General features: G+C 52.9%; 6 protein-coding genes across 6 annotated transcripts; 3 read left to right on the forward strand and 3 right to left on the reverse strand.

The window, feature by feature from the left end:
* Window positions 1–874: 874 nt before the first annotated feature.
* Window positions 875–2,678, forward strand: GUITHDRAFT_151969 (hypothetical protein). The gene is made up of 10 exons (XM_005834724.1): window positions 875–1,043; window positions 1,183–1,328; window positions 1,378–1,439; window positions 1,495–1,593; window positions 1,637–1,709; window positions 1,765–1,820; window positions 1,875–2,165; window positions 2,214–2,275; window positions 2,329–2,409; window positions 2,455–2,678. Exons 1-10 carry the CDS (start codon window positions 882–884, stop codon window positions 2,506–2,508), a joined length of 1,086 nt encoding a protein of 361 aa, XP_005834781.1. The 5' UTR covers window positions 875–881; the 3' UTR covers window positions 2,509–2,678.
* Window positions 2,679–3,264: 586 nt separating this feature from the next.
* On the forward strand, window positions 3,265–4,467 carry GUITHDRAFT_106356 (hypothetical protein; the record flags this gene model as incomplete). The annotated part of the gene is made up of 6 exons (XM_005834725.1): window positions 3,265–3,342; window positions 3,426–3,563; window positions 3,616–3,720; window positions 3,771–3,878; window positions 3,925–3,996; window positions 4,039–4,467. 6 exons carry the CDS (start codon window positions 3,265–3,267, stop codon window positions 4,465–4,467), a joined length of 930 nt encoding a protein of 309 aa, XP_005834782.1.
* Window positions 4,468–4,490: 23 nt separating this feature from the next.
* On the reverse strand, window positions 4,491–6,398 carry GUITHDRAFT_106357 (hypothetical protein; the record flags this gene model as incomplete). Its single annotated transcript, XM_005834726.1, has 12 exons — window positions 4,491–4,598; window positions 4,646–4,756; window positions 4,808–4,912; window positions 4,957–5,103; window positions 5,215–5,274; window positions 5,323–5,376; window positions 5,428–5,494; window positions 5,537–5,574; window positions 5,667–5,801; window positions 5,853–5,903; window positions 5,960–6,040; window positions 6,096–6,398. The coding sequence occupies 12 exons, from the start codon at window positions 6,396–6,398 to the stop codon at window positions 4,491–4,493; spliced, it is 1,260 nt and encodes a 419-aa protein (XP_005834783.1).
* A 1,242-nt stretch (window positions 6,399–7,640) lies between these two features.
* Window positions 7,641–7,866, reverse strand: GUITHDRAFT_46777 (hypothetical protein; the record flags this gene model as incomplete). Its single annotated transcript, XM_005834727.1, has 2 exons — window positions 7,641–7,733; window positions 7,780–7,866. Coding segments are annotated over 2 exons (180 nt in total), but the record flags the coding sequence as incomplete, so codon positions are not given.
* A 5,583-nt stretch (window positions 7,867–13,449) lies between these two features.
* GUITHDRAFT_106359 (hypothetical protein) lies at window positions 13,450–16,220 on the reverse strand (the record flags this gene model as incomplete). Its single annotated transcript, XM_005834728.1, has 12 exons — window positions 13,450–13,607; window positions 13,652–13,809; window positions 13,857–13,913; window positions 13,967–14,148; window positions 14,195–14,228; window positions 14,320–14,424; window positions 14,482–14,540; window positions 14,594–14,753; window positions 14,808–14,905; window positions 14,957–15,016; window positions 15,077–15,187; window positions 15,237–16,220. 12 exons carry the CDS (start codon window positions 16,218–16,220, stop codon window positions 13,450–13,452), a joined length of 2,166 nt encoding a protein of 721 aa, XP_005834785.1.
* Window positions 16,221–17,155: 935 nt separating this feature from the next.
* On the forward strand, window positions 17,156–18,966 carry GUITHDRAFT_151970 (hypothetical protein). The gene is made up of 11 exons (XM_005834729.1): window positions 17,156–17,235; window positions 17,619–17,693; window positions 17,742–17,822; window positions 17,867–17,911; window positions 17,956–18,039; window positions 18,089–18,119; window positions 18,168–18,247; window positions 18,299–18,346; window positions 18,400–18,454; window positions 18,501–18,603; window positions 18,652–18,966. The coding sequence occupies exons 1-11, from the start codon at window positions 17,170–17,172 to the stop codon at window positions 18,800–18,802; spliced, it is 819 nt and encodes a 272-aa protein (XP_005834786.1). The 5' UTR covers window positions 17,156–17,169; the 3' UTR covers window positions 18,803–18,966.
* The last annotated feature ends 346 nt before the right edge of the window (window positions 18,967–19,312 follow it).

Raw genomic sequence — 19,312 nt, forward strand, 5'->3', positions numbered from 1 at the left:
TCAAACTTGTCTGTATCAGAAGTTGGAGTGGTTACTCTAAATACAACTATAATCTTTAGGTTGCTTAATTTCCTTGTCTCTTGTCTTGACCAATGCACATCCAGCTGTAAAATCCAAGAAGAAAAACCATCACGCTATAGCATATCATGCAATTTCACCCCACTTACAAGTTCTACATTATTTGCAGATCCTGTTCCATCACCTACTTCTTCATGAACTCGCATCATCTCTATCTATAGAGTTGATCTTCAGAAACAGAAACGTACATCCTCTGCCATCTTTCTCTGCGGCTCCTTCCAACCGCTTAACTCCTTGCTCACATTTCTCATAGAGCCTCTCCCGCCCGCCGACGTGTAAGGACCCACCCCCACCCCCATCTCTACTTCATAGAATCTGCCATAACCCGGCTCTCACCACATTTTTCAGGGAAAGATAAGGGGTACCTTGACCCACAATGTGTAGCACGACCCCCTTCCTCTACACCTCAATCGTTGAGTACCCCACCCCAATTCCAACTTTACTACCCCCCTTTTATCCTGGCCGTCTATTGTTTTATTACCCCATCAACTCAATAGCACAGACCTAGTAAAGGGGGGTAGGGTACTGTTTATCAACCTGGTTGAGCTGGGCTGGAAGGGGTGGGTGAAACCCAACCCGCCTCGGACCAGAAGGAGATTCCGGACTCCGGATTCCCCGGGCCCGGTGACTAAAAATACACCGGTACTTCCGTCATGTATAGGAAGGGTGGGTGGGGTAGTGTATTCACCGGTTCTAGAACTGAGATTTTAGAGGGTAGGTAATGAAAACATGACCGGTCTGTTACTAGGGGAGGTGATGGGTAGGGTGTTGATTTGTCGAAGAGACAGGCGCGCTCAAGAGCCATGGCGTGGCGCAGTTATGGGACTGCGGAGGAGGGAGGAGGGAGAATTACAGGAGGAAGGAAGACAGCAGCTGTCGTTGCTGCTCTCTCCTTCACTGCTGTTGCAGCGGTCCTCTGTGTCATTGCTCTCACTCAAAGCCAAGACAAGAAGTCTGAACTTGTGGTAAGGCAGAAAATGGCTGTGTTTTCTGTGTAAAGATGGAGTACATGGCTTGTGGGACATCGTTGAACATTGCATACAGCGCTATTTTTTCTTCTCATCTATAGAGTCTATATTCCTCCATTCGCTGACATCATAACAGGATGAGAAGCTTGTGCTCTTCAAGATGGAACCCCCTCCTGAGCCTTGGTCACCACCTGCTAACCTGTGGATGTTCTGGGGTCAGTCACCTAACAAGCGCTTTGGACACTCCGGTGACAACATTCGTCACTTGGTGAAGCTCGGAAGGTCAGAACGACAAGCTTTTGAACTAAGAGTCGAGCTCACTTCTTGAAAGGCTTGCTGGTGGCGAGTACAGGGATCCGCATTTCCTGTTCAACTTTGATTCTCAGACATTCCGTGAGTGCATTAAGCTGGTTGCTAGTGGTTACTGACTGCTGTTTGGACAATGCAGGTGATCTCTCGGAGTCCTGCTGCACCACGATGCTCGTCGCTCCCATGAAGAATGACATGCCGATTTACAATGCTGAGTCCAACGTTGCCCAGAGACTGCGTATGCCCTGTGGAGTTGTCTTTTCTAGCTTATTATCACGCAGGCAACTATGTTGCCAACGGCAACCACATTGTCTTCACTGGTGGATCATTGGTATCGATTGAGTTTATCAACAGGTTGATCGAGAAAGTTTGATCTGCGCCGCTTGTTTCTCACTCTTCTTCGCCTCAGATACTTCTATTACAACATTGAGCCGGAATCATCCTCTGGAACGTTCAAGGGATCGGGTGAGCGGCTGCACTGGTTGAGACAGGGATAATCTTATGTTGTTGTTCCACAAGGATACGGAAACTGGTCGCCAGGACCTTTCCGGAAGCTCATCACGACAGATCTTCCTTGGGTTTACAAGTTGACGCCGGACACTCTCTACCAGGACCACACTTCAGTTCAGTCCATGGCTCTCCGATCCCTCCCCTCGGGCACCTCCGTCATCTACATGACGCCCAAGTCCTCGCCCGTCTTCCTCATCAAGTTCTGCCAGAGGCTGAGTGAGAGGCATGGTGAACCCCCCATCAAGACTGTGCCCAAGGACTGCTGGAGGCACGCTGCCAGGGGGTACCCTTGCTCTTGCGGTATGCCAGCATGCTGGATCGCGTTCGGGGGCTGATCGTGGTGTGCAGGTACCATCTCTTACATCGGTTACGACTGGCATTACGACCAGGATGCTGCCGACTGGGACAAGGTGTGTGAGCTCGGACGAACTTGTTGATTTCGACTGACATCAAGGGTGTGAAGGTCATGTTGGCAGCTGTTGAGTATCAGTCAGACCCCGATGAGTCCACCACCTTCTCCCCTAACTGCAAGCAACCACCAAGGGTGAGGACCGCGCGAGGTCGCGGGTTGTGTCTGATTTGCTCTCAGGTCATTGAGGATCCTCATGCGCCTAAGAACCCTCCCATGTGCGGCAAGCTCTAATATTCTTTCAACTGCACTGGGATGTTGGGTTCAGTTTTGTGTCTTCACTCAGTGCTACTGTCATGGGGTGGAGTCAAAAGCTTCTCCAAGGTATATTAGGATGCAAGCAGTTAACGACCTGCCATCTGTACAAGCGTTTTTCTTCTCGAGTAAACTTCTGGTTGCCCAACGGAGGACATGGCAATGGATCGATACAGTAGTCGTCACACGTGAAGTGACTTGGCTCGCTTCTTGTGCTGCCTATGAAAGTTCTTCCTGCTGTTTGTCTCCCTTCTCCAACTACAACTAACATCATGTTCATCTCTCCATCGGCTTGAAAGGCTCACACCTTGCACTCATCTTCTTCCACCCATCGCCGTTCCTACACGTCCCCTCGCTCCCTTTTCCTTTAAAAACACTCTACTGACTGTGCCAGCCTCATTCCCCTTCCCCAGCCCCCTTCCCCCTTGTCAATCCGTGCTCACTGCTCTCCTCCTCCCCTCCTCCTCCTCCCCTCCTCCCCTCCTCTCCTCCTCTCTTCCACCACCCCTCCTCGTCCTCTCCTCCTCCCATCCTCCCCTCCTCCCTCCTCCTCCTTCCCTCCTCCTTCCTCCTCCCCCCCTTCCCCCCCCCCCCGCCCCTTTTCTCCCCCTCCTCCTCCCCTTCCCCTCCGCTCCGCTGAGATACCTGGCAGCCCTGCAAGCCGCCTGCAGCTTTTCTGCCATCCCCTTCCTCCCGTGTCCCCTGATCTCCCAGCTATGCAGCCGGTGCGACGACATGAGTGAGACCATGGAGAAGCTGCTGGCTCGCAGAGAGCACGTGCCCAAAGTCTGCATCATCGACCTTGACAGAACGGTGAGGTTTGAAGAGGGGGAGGGAACAGCGAAAGAATGGAGGGAGGGAGGGAGGGAGCGATAGAGCTGAATCATGCTCGGCAGCTATGGAACGTGTTTGCGGCGGAAGAGACCTTTCCACCATACCGTCGAGTGGGAGAATGCGAGGTAAAAGACAGCAAAGGGAGATCCGTCTCGCTGCATGCAGACACACCAGCGATCTTGACGAGCTTGAAGGAGAAGGTGAGGGCAGCATGCGCTGACTTGCTCTTCTCCCCGGTCATGGCCCATGCAGGGATGTCGAATCGCTATCGCGTCTTTGAGCCCCAACTTTGAGCTCTGCTGCATGCTCCTTTCTGCGTTCGGCATCCTGCGGCTGATCGAGCGGAGCCTCATCCAGGTCGGTTGCCTCCACTTGGAGCGGCAAAGAGAGCTGAGACCCGCTGGCAGATCAAGAACGGGACGGGCAAGCTGGAGCACTTCCGATCGATCAAGAGCGCGAGCGGCTGCGCGTACCAGGAGATGATGTTCTTCGACGATCTGCCATCCAACGTGAAGGTGGGAGGTGATGACATGTTCGTCTCTCCTCACTGACTGGCACCAGCAAGCTCAGAAGTTGGGTATCACCTCCGTGCTGGTCGGACGAGAAGGGCTCTCCAGCTCTACTCTCTGCAAGGTGTGCATGGCAGCATGAGGAGTGAAGGTGAGACGATGGCAGGGCCTCTCCCTCTTCGCTGATTGCAAGCGGTCGACCAACGTGATGAGCTCGTGGCTCGTGAGGGCAGCGGCGAGCAAGGAAGGAGGGGGGGGCGAGGGGGAGAGGGTGAAGCGAGCGAACGAGGGAGCTTGCATGGAAGCGGGGAATGCAAACAAAAGGAGAAGCTCTGAGGAGAAACGAGGCGAGAAGAGCGAAAACGAGGAGGCGAAAAGAAATGAGGAGAGGAGAAACGAAGAGGGGAGAAGTGAAGAGAGAAGGGATGAGACAAGTGGACAGGAGACAAGCGACGCAAGCAGAACAAAAGCGGAGGAGGGAGGAGAAGGCAGGGTTACGGTTAGGAAGAGATACGAAGAGGACATGTCGCCCTATCCCCGAGAAGAGCAACACAGGCTTGGAGTTCCAAGTTTACGCGAGAAGAACGATGAATGAAAACATGAGAGAAAGCGGAGCCTTCAGCTTTTGGGAAGGAGCAAGTGAGCGTGTTGGTGCATCTTCTTGGCTGACTTTCTCCTCGTCACCGTCGCCTTCCTCTTGACTCCCGTTAGCTTCTGCGCCTTCTCCTGCTCCCACGGGTGAACCAGCAAGCGCTACCCTCCTTCTCCTTCACCTGCTTCGTGGGGATGAGACCCTCCTGCTTCAGCTGGTGCTCCTGCTCCTCCTGCGTGAGCTGGTTCCGCGGCTCGTTCTCCTCCCACAGCTTCTTGATGTCATCATCGACCTGACAGGCACCCTCACCTCCCGCCCACGAGGGTCAGAGCTCAGGGCCCACCTGGATCTCAAGGTGCTTGTGACGAGGAAACAAAAGAGTGTTGCGCGACTCTGCGTTCTGGATCGCGTAGATCTCATGGCTCTCCTTGAGCGACTTGACATCTCCCTGCCCCGCCGTCACCGGCTCACCCTCCTCCTCATCATCATCACCTCAACCCCGTTGTAGGCATCGTTCTCTGACGGCTCCTTCATGCCGCAGGGAGTGTTGAGGATCACTTCCAACAGGTTTTGCCGATTCGACAGCTCCAGCATCGCCTTGTACGACCAGACGTACTCGCCCGACTCCGACAGCTCGCACTGCCACTTGCTCAGCAGAGAAACCAGAGCAAGGAAGGAGAGCAAGGAAGAGGGAGAGAAGAGCAGAAGGACGAGGGAGGGAGGGAGGGACATGCGGAGGAACGAGAGTACCGAGATAAATTTGTTGTTTCGAAGAGTGTCGAAAAGAGCTCGCCCTTCCGGGTCCACGATCTTGAAGCAGAGCGGATGAGACCAGCGACCATGAGGGAGTCAGTTTACCGAGTGAAGATCGCCGACGCAGATTTCGTTTGAGATTTCCTGACTCGTACATTCCTGCAACACGATGAGTCCGTTTCGACAAGATATCACAACTGAAGTGTTGACCTTGCGAACTCTGCTGAGAGTGCATTTTCCGTCCCTGAAAGACTCCTTGTCCTCGGCATCTCCCATCCTATCCTTCAATCACTTCGCCTCCAACTCCTGCTCCGATCACCTGAAGCGAGGTAGCGAGATGCCTAACTCCTTTGCCCGCTGCATGTCGACAAGGTCAGGGAGAGGGAGGGAGGGAGGGAGGGAGGGAGGGAGGGAGGGAGGGAGGGAGGGAGCTGGGCATGTCAGCGAACCTTCTCATCGTAGGTGTGAACGCATCGACACTCAGGGTCGAGCAGCGAGTGACCTCGTCGCAGGAACTCGATCACCTCGCGGAGGTACGACTCGTTGCTCCAGGCCTTCTGCTTGGTGTCAGGGATCCGATAGCTCTGCGAACGAGTGAGAGTGACGCTGCACCTCCTCCGCATCTCCCCCCGCACCTTATTGAATGCAGCCATCTGATTTCTGTAATCGTTTTCTGTTCGGTAGAGCTGAAGCTGTTGTGCGCTGTTAAAGTAGAATAGCAACTTGTATCGTTGTCAGGTACCTGCCCATTCAGCCAATCCACCAGTGCAATATCAAACTTCGTCTTCTCATTATGATCTCCAACTTTCCTTGTTAACGAGACCTGAAACAAACAAGTCAATGTCCTGCAATCAATGCTTTCCTCCATGAGATTTTACCTTCTTGTACCGCACAGGTTGACGCCCATCGTGGTAATTTGATTTGTTCATCGGAGCAGGAAATATCTTGTAATCAGTGATCTCAAAGAAAGAAAACAGAGCAGCAGGATCGCGAGTGTAAGGCCCAGGGAATTCAACTTTGGATCGCCTCGGCTCGATCGCTTTTCCCGACGCCCTGTCAAGAAACAACGCATCATTCAAGCAACACACCACAAAGAGAATCACGAACAATGCGTTCTTCTTCTGTCGTTCTATTTGCTTTTGCAAGAAGCTGCTCTGCTCAGCTTTCCAATGTGTGTCCATCGTTGGTCAGGCACTCTGGAGCCCTGCAAGCACAGGTTCTCAGGTCGTGTCAAATCCTCCTGGTCGCTGTGCTCAAAGAAAGGCAACGATATTGGTTCCTCTCTTCATTGAACGATTGTTTTTCCTCGTAATGTCTCAAATCCATTGTCGATCTTATTGTTAGCATCTTCAAGCATAAGATCCTTTGCTGTGATCACTTACTAGACGTTTCGTTTCCTTGCATTCGTTTGCACACCTATCCAACAGATGATCCTGTCAGACATTCTCTTGCATCCTGCTATGTCGTGCTGCAGTTGTTCTCTCGTTCAGGCCCTCTAAAGAATTCCTCTCTAAACCTTACTCCCTCGCTCTCCACTACTCCCCTTCCCTTCAAAGGATCAGCCATTTCACCATTCACGCTCTCTGTCGTATGGGCTGTGAGGGGATGAGGGTAACTCCGGGCCGGCTGCAGCGCCGGGGCCCTGCGGCCCCAGCTGCGGCCCCGGCCCGGAGCATGTGGGGATGAGGGGATCCTTGATTTCTTTTTTTTGTGCCGGAAATAGATCGCTTGGTCACTAAGAGGCTCGACGAAACTCCTCCCCCTCATCCCGTGCGGTAGGCCATGCTCGGCTTTCTGCGACCTCGCTGCTCCTAATGCTGTCCTCCCCGTCTGTTGCCCTGCATCGTCCTCAACCTGCATCCTCAGCGATGGCTGATTGGAACCATACTGCCATCAAGACATACCCCTTCATGCTCTACTTGCCTTCCGATGTTCGTGACTAGTGTTTCCTTGTTTGTTTTCCCTCCCTGCCTGCTCATCCACTTTAAACTTGTGACTCAGTGAGGTCAGCAGCTAATTCTTTCGCAGAAATGTTTGCTCTCCTCCTCGACGCCAACTCCTACGTCAACACCATCAACACCTGGGCTGAGCCACACAACGCCAACGGCATCACCCCCAACACCGTCATCGACTCCAACGATGAGCCTCCCTGCAACAACCAGCAGCGCATGGTTGCCCGCGGATACTAAATGGACAGGGTGAAAGTAAATGATGTATTGACATATGTACAACGATGATGCTCGACCCCTCACACGGGTAACTCGCCTTCCCCCAGCGCTACCAGAGATCCCTGCATGGAGTGAACACAGCGCAGAGGCAGCAGATCCTCTCACCTCCTTCTCGATGTAGCCGATGATCTGGTCTAGGTTGGGATCGGTCCGCAGGACATGCCGGCAGCCGACCTGAGTGTTGTCAACGAGGAGCATCGAGTTGAGGTTTCTCACAAGGATCAGCTTCGCTTTTGCTCGAGTCACCGCCACGTTCAACCTTCGGATGTCCGACACGAGAGAGCCGACCTTGAGCCACGTCAGCTTGTCAAGTCAGACGAGGCGCCTCCTCCACCTCCTCGTCTTGTTTGCTTCGCACCAGCGACACTAAGATACACGCCTTGTCGCGTCCCTGGTATCTGTCCACCGTGCTGCACTCTATCCCCTTGCTCCCCTCGCCCATCCCTGCCAGCTGCGTTGAGATGGCGCGAACTTGCGCTCGGTACGGCGAGATGACGCCGATCTCCCGTGCCTGCGATGGATGAGGCAGAGACAGCAGCAGCAAAGCAAGTACCGGAACCCCCAACTGAATCATAGCTTCGCAGAGAGATACGATGACCCTTCCCTCGAGGACATTCATGCTCTTCGATGTGCGGACATGCGAGACGAGTTCACCTGCAAATCGCTTTCAGCACCGGGCACGTGCCAGTCCTCTCACCGGTATCGACAAAGGTGACAGCCGTCTGCACTGATAGAGCATCAGCAACCCATGGAGGAAGGGCGTTTGCCTCCAAGTCGCTGTACTCCAGCCGCCTGTTGGCCGTTGCCGCATCTCCACACTGAAGCGAGTCATCAAGATCGAAGGCGCCCAGCGCATGTCTTGAGTCACCTTGAGTTGACCCCCGTAGACCATCAAGTTTGCTATCCCCATGATCCGCTCGTTCATCCTGTACTGTGTCGACAGATGAACCACCGCCTGATGTGAAGGAGCCGAGGAGTGAGAGGACGGAGCATCGATGGTGGTGAGAGACCTGAGGGTGAGCATCCGACAAGCGCTTGAAGAGGGACACATCCATCCCAAGCTTCCTTGCCTGTTCATCTAGTTCAGAGGAGGGAGGAGTGAGAGGTAGGGGATGACGTCACCTCCTCGCTCTTGACCAGCGGAGGTAGCTGATGATGATCTCCGACCAGCACGAAGACATCGGCCAACCGGAGAGGCCCGAGGCATGCGGGCTGAGAGATCTGGAGGATCGAGCGGGATGAGCTGGACCAGTAGAGTGAGGGGAGGCGGCGTCTCTTGCCTGGGAAGCTTCATCGACGATGCAATAGTCGAATCGGATTCGCTTCAGGAGCGCCGAGTGAACGTTGGCACAGGTGGTAGCGATGACCTGGGGAGGATCAACGAGGAGGGGAGGGACGAGTGATCGGGCGACCTGACAGTCAAACAGGAACTCCTTGAGCTGTGCCGTTGACTTGAATCTGCTCGAGTCAAACAGATATGGCTCCAGCTCTTCGGGGAAACCATCGCCCTGCGGCCTGCGGGTGGTGGTAAGGGCCCAGCGGGAGAGCAAGGAGGAGGTTCGGACCTTCCGATGCGGAGGAAATTGACGTTGAGCGATTTCAACTTGACGAGGATGTTGTCGACTGCGCTGTGAGTGTACGCAGAGATGAGAACTCGTCTCCCTCTCTTCACAAGCTCTCGGACAGCAAACGACATTGTCGTCGTCTGCGAGAGGGTCAAGGGAACAAGCGAGGAGTAGGCAAGCAAGGTTGACTTTACCTTCCCCGTCCCAGGCATCCCGTGGAGCAGCAGGTAATCTTTGGCAGCAAGCAGCTTATTGATGAAAGCCTCCTGCTCCTCGTTGAGATTCAAACTCTCTGACGTCCGAAGCTCCGCCTCCGTCTCTTGAGGCACAACCGCATCCTCCTCTGCAACGTTCTCTCAAGACTGAGCGATTTTCCCACACCACCTACCGAAACGAGGAGCAGCGAGGTCTACGACGAGGGACCTTCTCTTCTCGTCCCCATTCTTGGGCAGGAACAGTTTGTAGAGGTTGAAACGGACCCTGCTCCACAAACTAGACTGCTCGTCTTTGTCCAGCCGCCAGAGTCGCTCTGAGAGAAAAAAAGGGTCAATGGAGAGCTAGGAGGAGGAGCAAAATCTCAGGTTCACCTCTTCGAATGTCCTCCGCCAGCTCCTCCTCAGTCACCACAAGCCTTTGGAAGCACACGATGACGCTCGTCTCATTCACTCGCACGATCCTCCCTGACTTCCCCGCGCCTCTCTCATCCTCCTTGCGAGCAGAGACCATGTCGCCCTCGTGGAGTGGGAGGTCAAGGATGGACCTTCGGCTCCACCCGAACTTTTCCTTGAACGTGTCATCGTCTTCATACCGCTTGAAAGTGTAAACAAACTCCTCCCTTCCCCTTCCTGCTTCACATGTCGTTATCAACATCCTCGCGTATCCCTCGCCATAATGTTCGGCTTGCGCGCTCGTTCTTGCCTTGCAGCGTTCCCTGCTGCCAGTCTTGCTCGCTTCCTCGAGCGATATCATCCGCTCCCACTCCGCGACATAGTCGAGATGGGTGTCAGAAAGGTGGGACGTGTTCTCCAAGATGACTTTCCCCGCTCTGCTCACTTCTCTCTCCTCACACGCTCGATGCAGGATGCTGCAGACCTGCGACTGGAAGCAGAACTGACACTTGGACACGTCGGAGATGACGGGAGGAAGGGACTGACGCTTCAGATGAGCCGCAAGCTTGTTTCTTCCCTGCAAGATTCCCTTGACCTCGGGGGATAAGAACGGGATGCCTTGCAGGCTGCCCGTCTTGAGGTACAGGAGCAGACCCGCGTGCTGATCATCGTGCAAGTTCGGGTATCGCTTCCTCATGAGCAGCGAGTAGAGGATCACCTGCGCCCTGTGTGCGATGGAACCTTCTTTGCCGCTCTTGATCTCCAGGGGAAGCATGGCGACGCTGCTGCCCTCCCGCTCCTCCCGATCGTGCAACCGAACCTCAACGGTCGCGTCAACTTGACCCTTGATGCCGAAGGTGCGGGAGTGAATCATCTCCTCGATGTCCTGCACTGACCCGATCGAGAGCTGCTGCCGCTGCCTCCCAAAGTCAAGAGAGAACTTCGTCGCGCCCCCGTCAAAGCGCGATGAGGCCACCTTCTCCACGTTCCCTTGAAATTCCTGCAGGCGATTCTTCGCATCCTCCGAGCTCAGCCCAACTGACAGGAGATCGACGGTGTTGTCTCCGACTGCCTGCTCTACCAGCGATGCAAACGAGTCGTCGGAGTAGCGGCCGCGCTGCAGGATCCCTTGGAAGACTGTGTGCGTCATGTTACCGATGATGGCACTCTCGTTGAGCTCCGAGTCTCTGACCATCTCGCTCAGGATGGCGCGGCGATCGCAGGTGAAGACATCGCCGATCCTCGTCGCTGAGATCATGCAGTCGGGCTCGACGATCAGCACCAGGTCGCTGGTCTGGTCGTCGAGCTGCAAGAGGTCGGGGGTCGGCTGGTTGCTCAAGGAGACGAGGGAGACCTTGTCCCCGGCCTGCAGGCTCGTCTGCGACCAGCTCCCTCCCAGGGACATCTCGACGAGCTCGGCAGTCATGAGGTCTTTGAGGGAAAGCATCTTGGACCCGTCTGATGTATCCGCAATCTCCTCGACCGTGAAGAACCTTTCACCAGCATCGCACGGCACATTGCCGTCACACTCCCGCTTGCAACCCCCCTGGTTATCGACAGGCTGGTCTGTCATGCTCTCAGTCTGTTCAGTCGCAGGATCAACAGGCTTGCCCGAGGTCTCCTTCTTCTTCTGGTAGTCAGACACGAGCGAATCAACCAGCGCAATCAGGTCGTCGTCCATGTCGTCCTCGAAGTTCAGCTCGCAAGTCTGCGCATCCTTCTTGTCTTTCGGGGATATCACGGCCTTCCCTCCTCCTCCTGGCTTCCCGCCCTTCCTCCCCTCCTGCACTTTCACCTGGTCGTGGCACATTTCTTGAATCCTCGAGGCCTCGCACACGTTTGACTCGCTTCCTTCGCTCTTCTCTTCCTGCGCCTTCCCCGAGATCCTGCTCTTCAGCCCGTCTCGTGAAAGGGACTCGAGAAGGTCCTCAACGACAGTCGGGCTGCTGTCCATCGAAGACTTGTCACTCCAATCTGAAGGAGAACAAAAACTCCTCTGGTCCCGCACACTGTTCTCTTCGCCCCTTCTGGCCTCTGGAGCTCTCCGGGACCTCTCCTGAATGTCATCCCCATCCTCGTTCCTCCCCTTGTCCGAGCTGCGGAACTGATCGATGATGTGCTTCATTTTGTTCGCCAACGCCTGATCCCTCCGGATCTTCTTGGAATCCTGAGCATCCTTGCCGCTGGCCGGTATCATGAGGCAAGTAGGGATCCTGACGCGGCTCTGAGACTTCTCCTGCGACTTGTGGAACGTCAAGGGGACTGGAGCGGCAAAGGAGGATCTGCGAGCTGCCGACGACTTGATCAGCGAGTTCTGTTTCCTCCGGGTGCTCTGGGCTGAACTGCTCTCCTCGTTCTCGAAGACTTCGTCGGCCTCCTCTTGCTCGAGCAGGTCGAAGATGTCCTGGGAAGGGGAAGGTTCTTCGTTCTCCTCTCCAACCCCGAAGGAGACATGGTTCGAAAACTTCATTGGAGTCGCGAAGGCCGTTGACTCGTCGGAGCACAGCCCCGGCGTCTCATTGGGCCATACCAGATTTTCCTTCTCTCCGACAGGGTCTTGATCTACCTTTCCCTTTTCCTTGCGTTCACGCTTCTTGACCTCGTCCTCTCTCCCTCTACCCTCCATGTCACTCTCTGCTCGACCAACTTCTGCCAGCTTCTCATCCTCAGACCTCCTCGCCTCCGATGTCGATGCCCTTGCTGCCTCCTCTTGTGGATGGTGACTCTCCACTTCCAGCGACATCTTGACGTCAACCGTCTGCTTCGTGTCGATACTGTCAGGTGGTGCATGCTGAGAATCGGAATCAGGTTGTAGCAGACCCTGCCTGTCTCCTCCCTGCGACATGGGAGCATTCTTAGGTTCTATCTTGGTGCTCACAGTGAAGAACTTGTTGATAGAGGTTTGAGTGCTGTCTGGTTCAGTCTTCAACTTCTTGCCCCTCGTCTGAGTGAGGGACAGCCTCTCTAAGATGCCAAGAAAGAACAACGTCAGAAGGAAGCATTCGCAGGCTGAAAATGTCTTACCTTTGGTCTTGCTCTGTCGTTTCATGGTATCGCTTTGCCTTCACTTCATAGCATCGCTGCGCGCCGACTCTCCGAGGGTCTAGCAGGAAAGCAGGAGCGAGAGAGACGGGATAAGAGGCTTTAGATGAGCATGACGCAAGAGGGAAAGCGAAACAGCTCCTTGTGCATGGCCGACTGTTCTCGCCTAATCACACCATGAAGGGCGCGTGGCGGGAACAGAACGAGGAAAACTGGGGTAGGGGTATCTGGTGAAGGGTGGTCAACTTACATGAGTGAAATATAGGAGGTAGGGTTACATAAGTACCTGGTCATCTTTAGTTAAAGACTTGGTAAATTTAGCCGGTGACAATCAAAATTCTGAGGGTCATCTCATGATGGTAGGGGTATACTTCCAGATGGGTAGTCCTGGGTGGGTAGTCTGGCGAATGGATGAGGGCCATTAACCTTCGGAAGGAAATTCAAACCGGCGTGTAAAACATCACAAGCGTCAAAAAGCGTGTATTCAAATAAGAACAACATAGCAGCAACAGTATCTGACTGACTGAGAACATTGCTGGGAGTAGCATGCTTTCTGTTGAGAAAGCAGATGTCCAGGCCTCACACATGCCTTCATGTTATCACTTGTTCCTTATAGGTCTCTCCTACCCCTTCAACCTACAACTGTAGATGAGTCGAAGTTTTTCTTTATTCGTATCCGCTGCATGTCTCAGGCCAAGAAGGAGGGCAGGAAAAGCATCCGAGGGGTCCAACATGAAGTAGAATCAGCTGCTACTCTCATTCTTCCATGCGAGCGCCGTTCCCCAGCATCTACTCGAACTCCATGATGCACTCATCCAGCGCCAGGTTCTGTCCGACTTTCGCATGAATCTTCTTGACCGTCGAGTCCTTGGGCGCCCGCAAGACGTTCTGCATCTTCATCGCTTCGACGACACAGATCTCCTGCCCGGCTATCACACTTTCGCCCTCTGTGCAGACGAATCAGTTGAGGGAGTCACTTAAGGTAGTCGACCTTTGACGGCGATGGAGTGGAGCTTGCCGGGCATCGGCGTGCAGAGATGTGAAGAATGATCGACTTCCACCTTGACTGGCATGTACTTGGACAGTTCTTCGAGCCTCTCCGAGCGAATGGTGATCTTGTATGGGCTCCCGGACATGGAGAGGATATAACTAACCCACCAGTCAGCTCACATGGACAGAGGGCTCAAAGAAGCTACCCCGAGTTTGTCTTCTCAAAAGCCTGCACGATCCTTACCATCCCTGTCTCAGTGCATCTGCCAATCTCTGGATTACTTCTCCTCCTCAACCATCAAAGATCACTACTTACTTGGCCAGGTACAACCCCGAGTTGCTGGGGAGATCAGCTGTGAGGACTCTTGGGACACGGTCTTGGATGGTGATCACGAATTCAGTGGAGATGACGTCTCCAAGCTTGGGACGCCTGGCCGCAATGTGCAGTCGTTTCTTCACGACTTCTCCCACAGTCCCCTCGATCGTCACAACCAGTTCCTGGACGTTTCTTTTCAGCACGATGCCGTCAGGATGTCACGTTTACCTGCTCGCCGATGATGTGGTCGGGCGACATCACGCTGACAAGAGCAGCTCGTCCAACCGTCTGTCTTCCTCCAACGTGGCTTCCCTCTGGCTGAAGGAAGATCTTGGCCTGCATGAGCGTCATACTCTGAACGCCTATAGACGGGAGCACTCGCCTGCTGCTTGTGCTGCATGTGAAGCATCGCAGCGATGGCGCTCAGTTCGTTTCCTTCCAGCTCCGTCAACACATGCCTGACAACATAGGTTGTCAGTAAATTCTTTCGAGGATTACCGGGCAGGCAAACTCACCCTCGGAAACCAGGGGGAGGATATTCTTGAGCAATAAAGTGAGTTGTGAGATCGCCCGACTATAGTTCAAGGAAAGATGCGTCAGAGAAAAGTATTTGCTTTCACCAAGTACCATGAATCGAGGATTATCCATCACATCTCTCACAAAGTTGATGTTGCAACGAACTCCTTTGACGACGAAGGCGTCCAGTGCCGTCTTCATCTTGTTGATCGCTTCAATCCGAGTTGGAGCGTGCGTGACAAGTTTTCCTATCATTGGGTCGTAATGAATGCTGGAAACAAGTTTGCTTAGTTGTCAATCATCCAGATTATCCACTGCCTCTTACCTAATCTCACTCCCTTCCTCGACGCCTGCATCAATGCGAACAACGCCGGTCTCGTCTTCGTACTCCTCAGGAGGGATGTATCGATGGAGTACTCCGACCTGACATCATCACACCATCAGCCATGAAATGTCTGAGACTGAGCAGGTCACCGATGGGAGGAAGTTCCTCAGGGAATCTTCAGCATAAATTCTTGATTCCATGGCCCATCCCTGAAATTCAGAATCATTCTAACGCGAGGAGTACGAACAGTGAAGGAGGACGAGAGTAACCTTAGGTCTGATCTCATCTTGATGTATCTTGAGTTTCTCTCCTGCTGCTACGCGAATCATCATTTCAACCAGGTCGAACCCTGTCACTAATTCTGTCACTGGATGTTCGACCTGAAACACAAACATCAGAAACCCATGGATACACAGTAAAGCAAAGGACCTGCAATCTTGTGTTCATCTCAAGGAAATAGAAGTTGCGATCCCCATCCACCATCATCTCCACCGTTCCAGCTGAGTGATAATGAACGGCTTTAGCTAGCGAAACTGCTTGTTCTCCCATCGCACGCCAAGTTTGCTCATCCAGGAAGGGACTTGGCGCCTCTTCAATGACTTTCTGGTTTCGCCTCTGAATCGAGCACTCTCGCTCCGGCAAGTAGAGGACATTCCCATGCTTATCTGCGATGATCTGAATCTCAATGTGTCGTGGTTGTTGAACAAACTTCTCTATGAAGATCCTGTCATCACCGAAGGAAGCTGAAGCCTCAGCTTTTGACAGGCGGAAACCTTCGGCCGCCTCTGCGTCATTATGCGCAATACGCATGCCCTTTCCTCCCCCCCCAGCAGAAGCTTTGATCATCACGGGATAACCGATCGCTTTCGAAACTCGCACTGCGTCGCTTTCTGTCAAGATGAGGCCAAGTTGACCAGGAATCGTGTTGACCCCCGCCTGAATCGCCAGCTTCTTGGACTCGATCTTGTCTCCCATGGACCGAATAGAGAAGGGACCCGGGCCTATGAAAACCAGTCCCTCCTTCTCCAGCCTCTCAGCAAAGCCTGCATTCTCAGACAAAAAACCGTAACCAGGGTGTACAGCCTGTGCGCCTGTCAACTTCATGGCTTCAACGATGGCATCTATGTTCAGATAAGACTGCGAAGATGCGGCAGGTCCAACACAGACTGCTTCATCACAAGCCTTCACATGCACAGCCCTTGCATCTGCTTCCGAGTAGATCGCAACCGTTTTGATTCCCATCCGTCTCGCAGTCTTGGCAACTCTGCATGCTATTTCACCTCTGTTCGCAATCAGGATCTTGTCGAACGGAGGTTTTTCCGCTGAGACAGAGAAACTTCTATTGCCGAGAGACCAGTTGAGCACTCTGGACGATAGGACGCTGAGACTTCGCATTCCGCTTGCCGACTGCATTCCCCGCTCTGAGACGAAGAGAAATGTACATCTGACTGCAATTCTCTGACAACCAGCCGATTGCCTCTGGCCAAAAACCTTTTGACGAAACATGGCTGCTGCAGCAACACAAAGGCACAGCGCCTCTCAGCCCTCGATCCCTTCCTGCATGCAATCATGTTCAGTGGTAGAAGTGCGTAACGTTGTTGGATCGATCAAGGTGAACCAGACAAAGAAAACTATGTTGCAATTCATCGTCATGATCTTCTGATCTATTTCCTGATTCTTTATGCTCTTCATTACTTTCTTCTTGCCCGAAGGTCCCTTGGCATTTCACCATGACCATATGACCTTAACATCTCCTTTCTCCTCATATCCTTGCTTCTTCCCTTGTTTCCCTTCCTTCCTCTGATCTTCTCCGCTTTCTTCTCTGACCCTCATATCTTCCTTCTCTTGGCGCCTTAACATTGCTTCTTGCTCGTGATCTTTTCCTTCTCCGCACATCTCCTCGTCTCTCCTCGCTCATGTTCATATCTTCGCATCGCCACTCCTTGTCTCGCATCTCCGCGGGATGCAACAACCACGAGAACCGGCCCCCCTGATGCCACCCCTTTACCCCCAAACGTACCCCTATACATCATTCACATGACCCTGGTATTTACTTCAAAAAGTACCCACCAATCCGCAAAAATTCACCACCCTACCCCACCATTCTTGCAATACCTACCCCACCTTCAAATTCCTTCACAATCTGTCACTTGGTCCCCCATCATCTCTGGTCACATCACAACCCTACCCTACCTCTCACATTCGGAGTTCACTACCCCTAAAGATTCGATTCAAGTACCCCACCTGTGCATAAGCCATTCAGCCATACAACAAAAGGACCGGTGTTTGTGAAAAATACCCCCACCCTCTGTTTCAATGGTAAATGTGGCGGTGGGCTGAAGTCGACCAGCGGCTCTTCACGATGGCACAGAAAAGTGTTTGGTTGATGAGCGGAGCAGCCGCTGCGGCGATGATGATGGCGATGATGGTAAGTTCAGAAGATGATATTATGATACCTGATGATCAGGATCATGCTTAGAAGTCATTCCCAGAAGTAAAGGAGGGTTTGACTGAACAGAACAGAATTTGACGATGGAGACAGTGCGAATTGAAAGTATCGGACTTACATGAAAAAGGAATGCTGTCTACGTACTGATGTGTGAGATAGTTTCACAGTGGAAGACTTTTGATTCGCGGAAGATAGATCCAGGAAAAGAATTGAGGACGCTGATAGACTTTTACCAGTGTGTTTGTTCCGGGTCTGTAGGCCATACTACGAAGAAATGAAGTAGGGCAAAGGCAGGAGGAATAGAACTAGCGAGGAGTGCTGTGAAAGACCAGCCATCTCATTCCGCGTTCTTCCTGCTACAGGTTTTGTCTGGAGTGAAGAGAACTTCTCTTCTGCAGAAGTCAAAGCTGGCTTCCTCTGGTGTCGATCCGCGCGAGGTATACCCTCTTCCATGTCCTTACATGCGCTCACCTCTATGGAAACAGGCTGGATCCTTGATCTACGCTATTGAAGGTGAAGTGGCAAGAGACAATCTACAGAGATCGATGGATGAAGCCAACAAAGAGGTGAATGCGACGACTTATGTTTCGAACTCTGATTATCTCGTCAGCGAATGATGGAACGTCAAAGGATGCTCGACCGCCAGCGACAGAGGGTGAAATTGCATTGGACGATCATGTGTTTGTGATGTTGGTTTAGGATGAAGAAACCGATGCTCGCATGTTTGATGCTTGCAACCGCAACCCTTCCTTGCCTGGATGCCCGTACTACCCCAAGCCGTCGGTGAGCGAACGTTAGGGATTTTTCTACATGGCTGATCATGTATGCATAGCGTGGTTTCGATACCGTTGACCCCGCTGCTGGTGAACTTTGTCACCAACTCCTCTCATCAATCTGACATTGGTCATCAGCTGGTCCTCTCGTGTACGCTGTGTACGCTCAAAATGCCCGTGACAACCTTAACTACATGAGGAATGCTGAAAAGGACGAGGTTGATCTTTCAAAACTTAGACATGATTTAATATTTACCTACCATGAACAGGTCATGTACGACAGATACCAACAGGATGTTGAGCGCTTTGAGAGAGAGGTGTCATGTCCACACCATGTCAATGATTACAGGATGACGCTCTCTTGCATCAGATGGCAGTAGCTGAGAGGATGATTGATGCCTGCAACAGAGATCCCTCTTTGGCTGGTTGTACTTGTCCCGTTGCACCAGATCTGTCTTACGTTGTGAACAGGATGCCCGTACTATCCGAACATTCGTCCTCCTACGTGGCCTAGCGATCCGACCAAGGACGGGGATCTCATCTATGCCAAGGGAGCTTCTGACGCTCGTGACGCGTAATGTCCTGAGACATGTGGTGTATGATCTCTGAGGTATGTGAGCAGCTTGGAGCGCAACCGCCAGGAGAGTGAAGACTACATGAGGTGGGTTCATGACCAGGAGGCGGCTGAGGCTGCACAGCGCAAAGAGGCCGAGGCAGAGCGCCTCAGGATCAGCTGTCAGCTCAATCCATCACTTCCAGGATGCCCCTACTAGATATTTGACATACGCCTGCGGGAAGGGAGGTGCGACGGAACAGAATGAAATTCAGCTGGAGATGCACGCTTCTCTGTTGTTTCTCATTAATTTCAGTTGTGCAGCAGAATACACTAGATCAAGCTTCACAATTAAATAGATCAAAAGATACACGTTGAGCCCTCAATCCTCCCGACAACACCAAACTGCCCTTTTCTTCCAGCAGACATCGCCACATTGCACCTTCTTCAGAGGTGGAGCTTTGTCGCCTAGTTTCGCACGTTTCTCCTTCTGTTCTTCTTGGTCCAAAATCATCTTGTCCTGTTGCTGCATTGCAGAGATCATCTCAGGCATATCATCATCGTAAGTTGGGATTGTGGCATGCGAGCTATCATCGTCGACGAAAGAACGCTGGTAACAATCTTCCGGTGTTACACATGGAGATCCTTCGGCTTCATTCTCCCTTGTAGATGATTCTTCTGCCTGAAGTCCATCACTTCCCTCTGTATGTTGTTCATCCTGCTCGGCCGT

This window comes from Guillardia theta (assembly GCF_000315625.1).
Source record: "Guillardia theta CCMP2712 unplaced genomic scaffold GUITHscaffold_24, whole genome shotgun sequence".
NCBI classification, from domain to species: domain Eukaryota; class Cryptophyceae; order Pyrenomonadales; family Geminigeraceae; genus Guillardia; species Guillardia theta.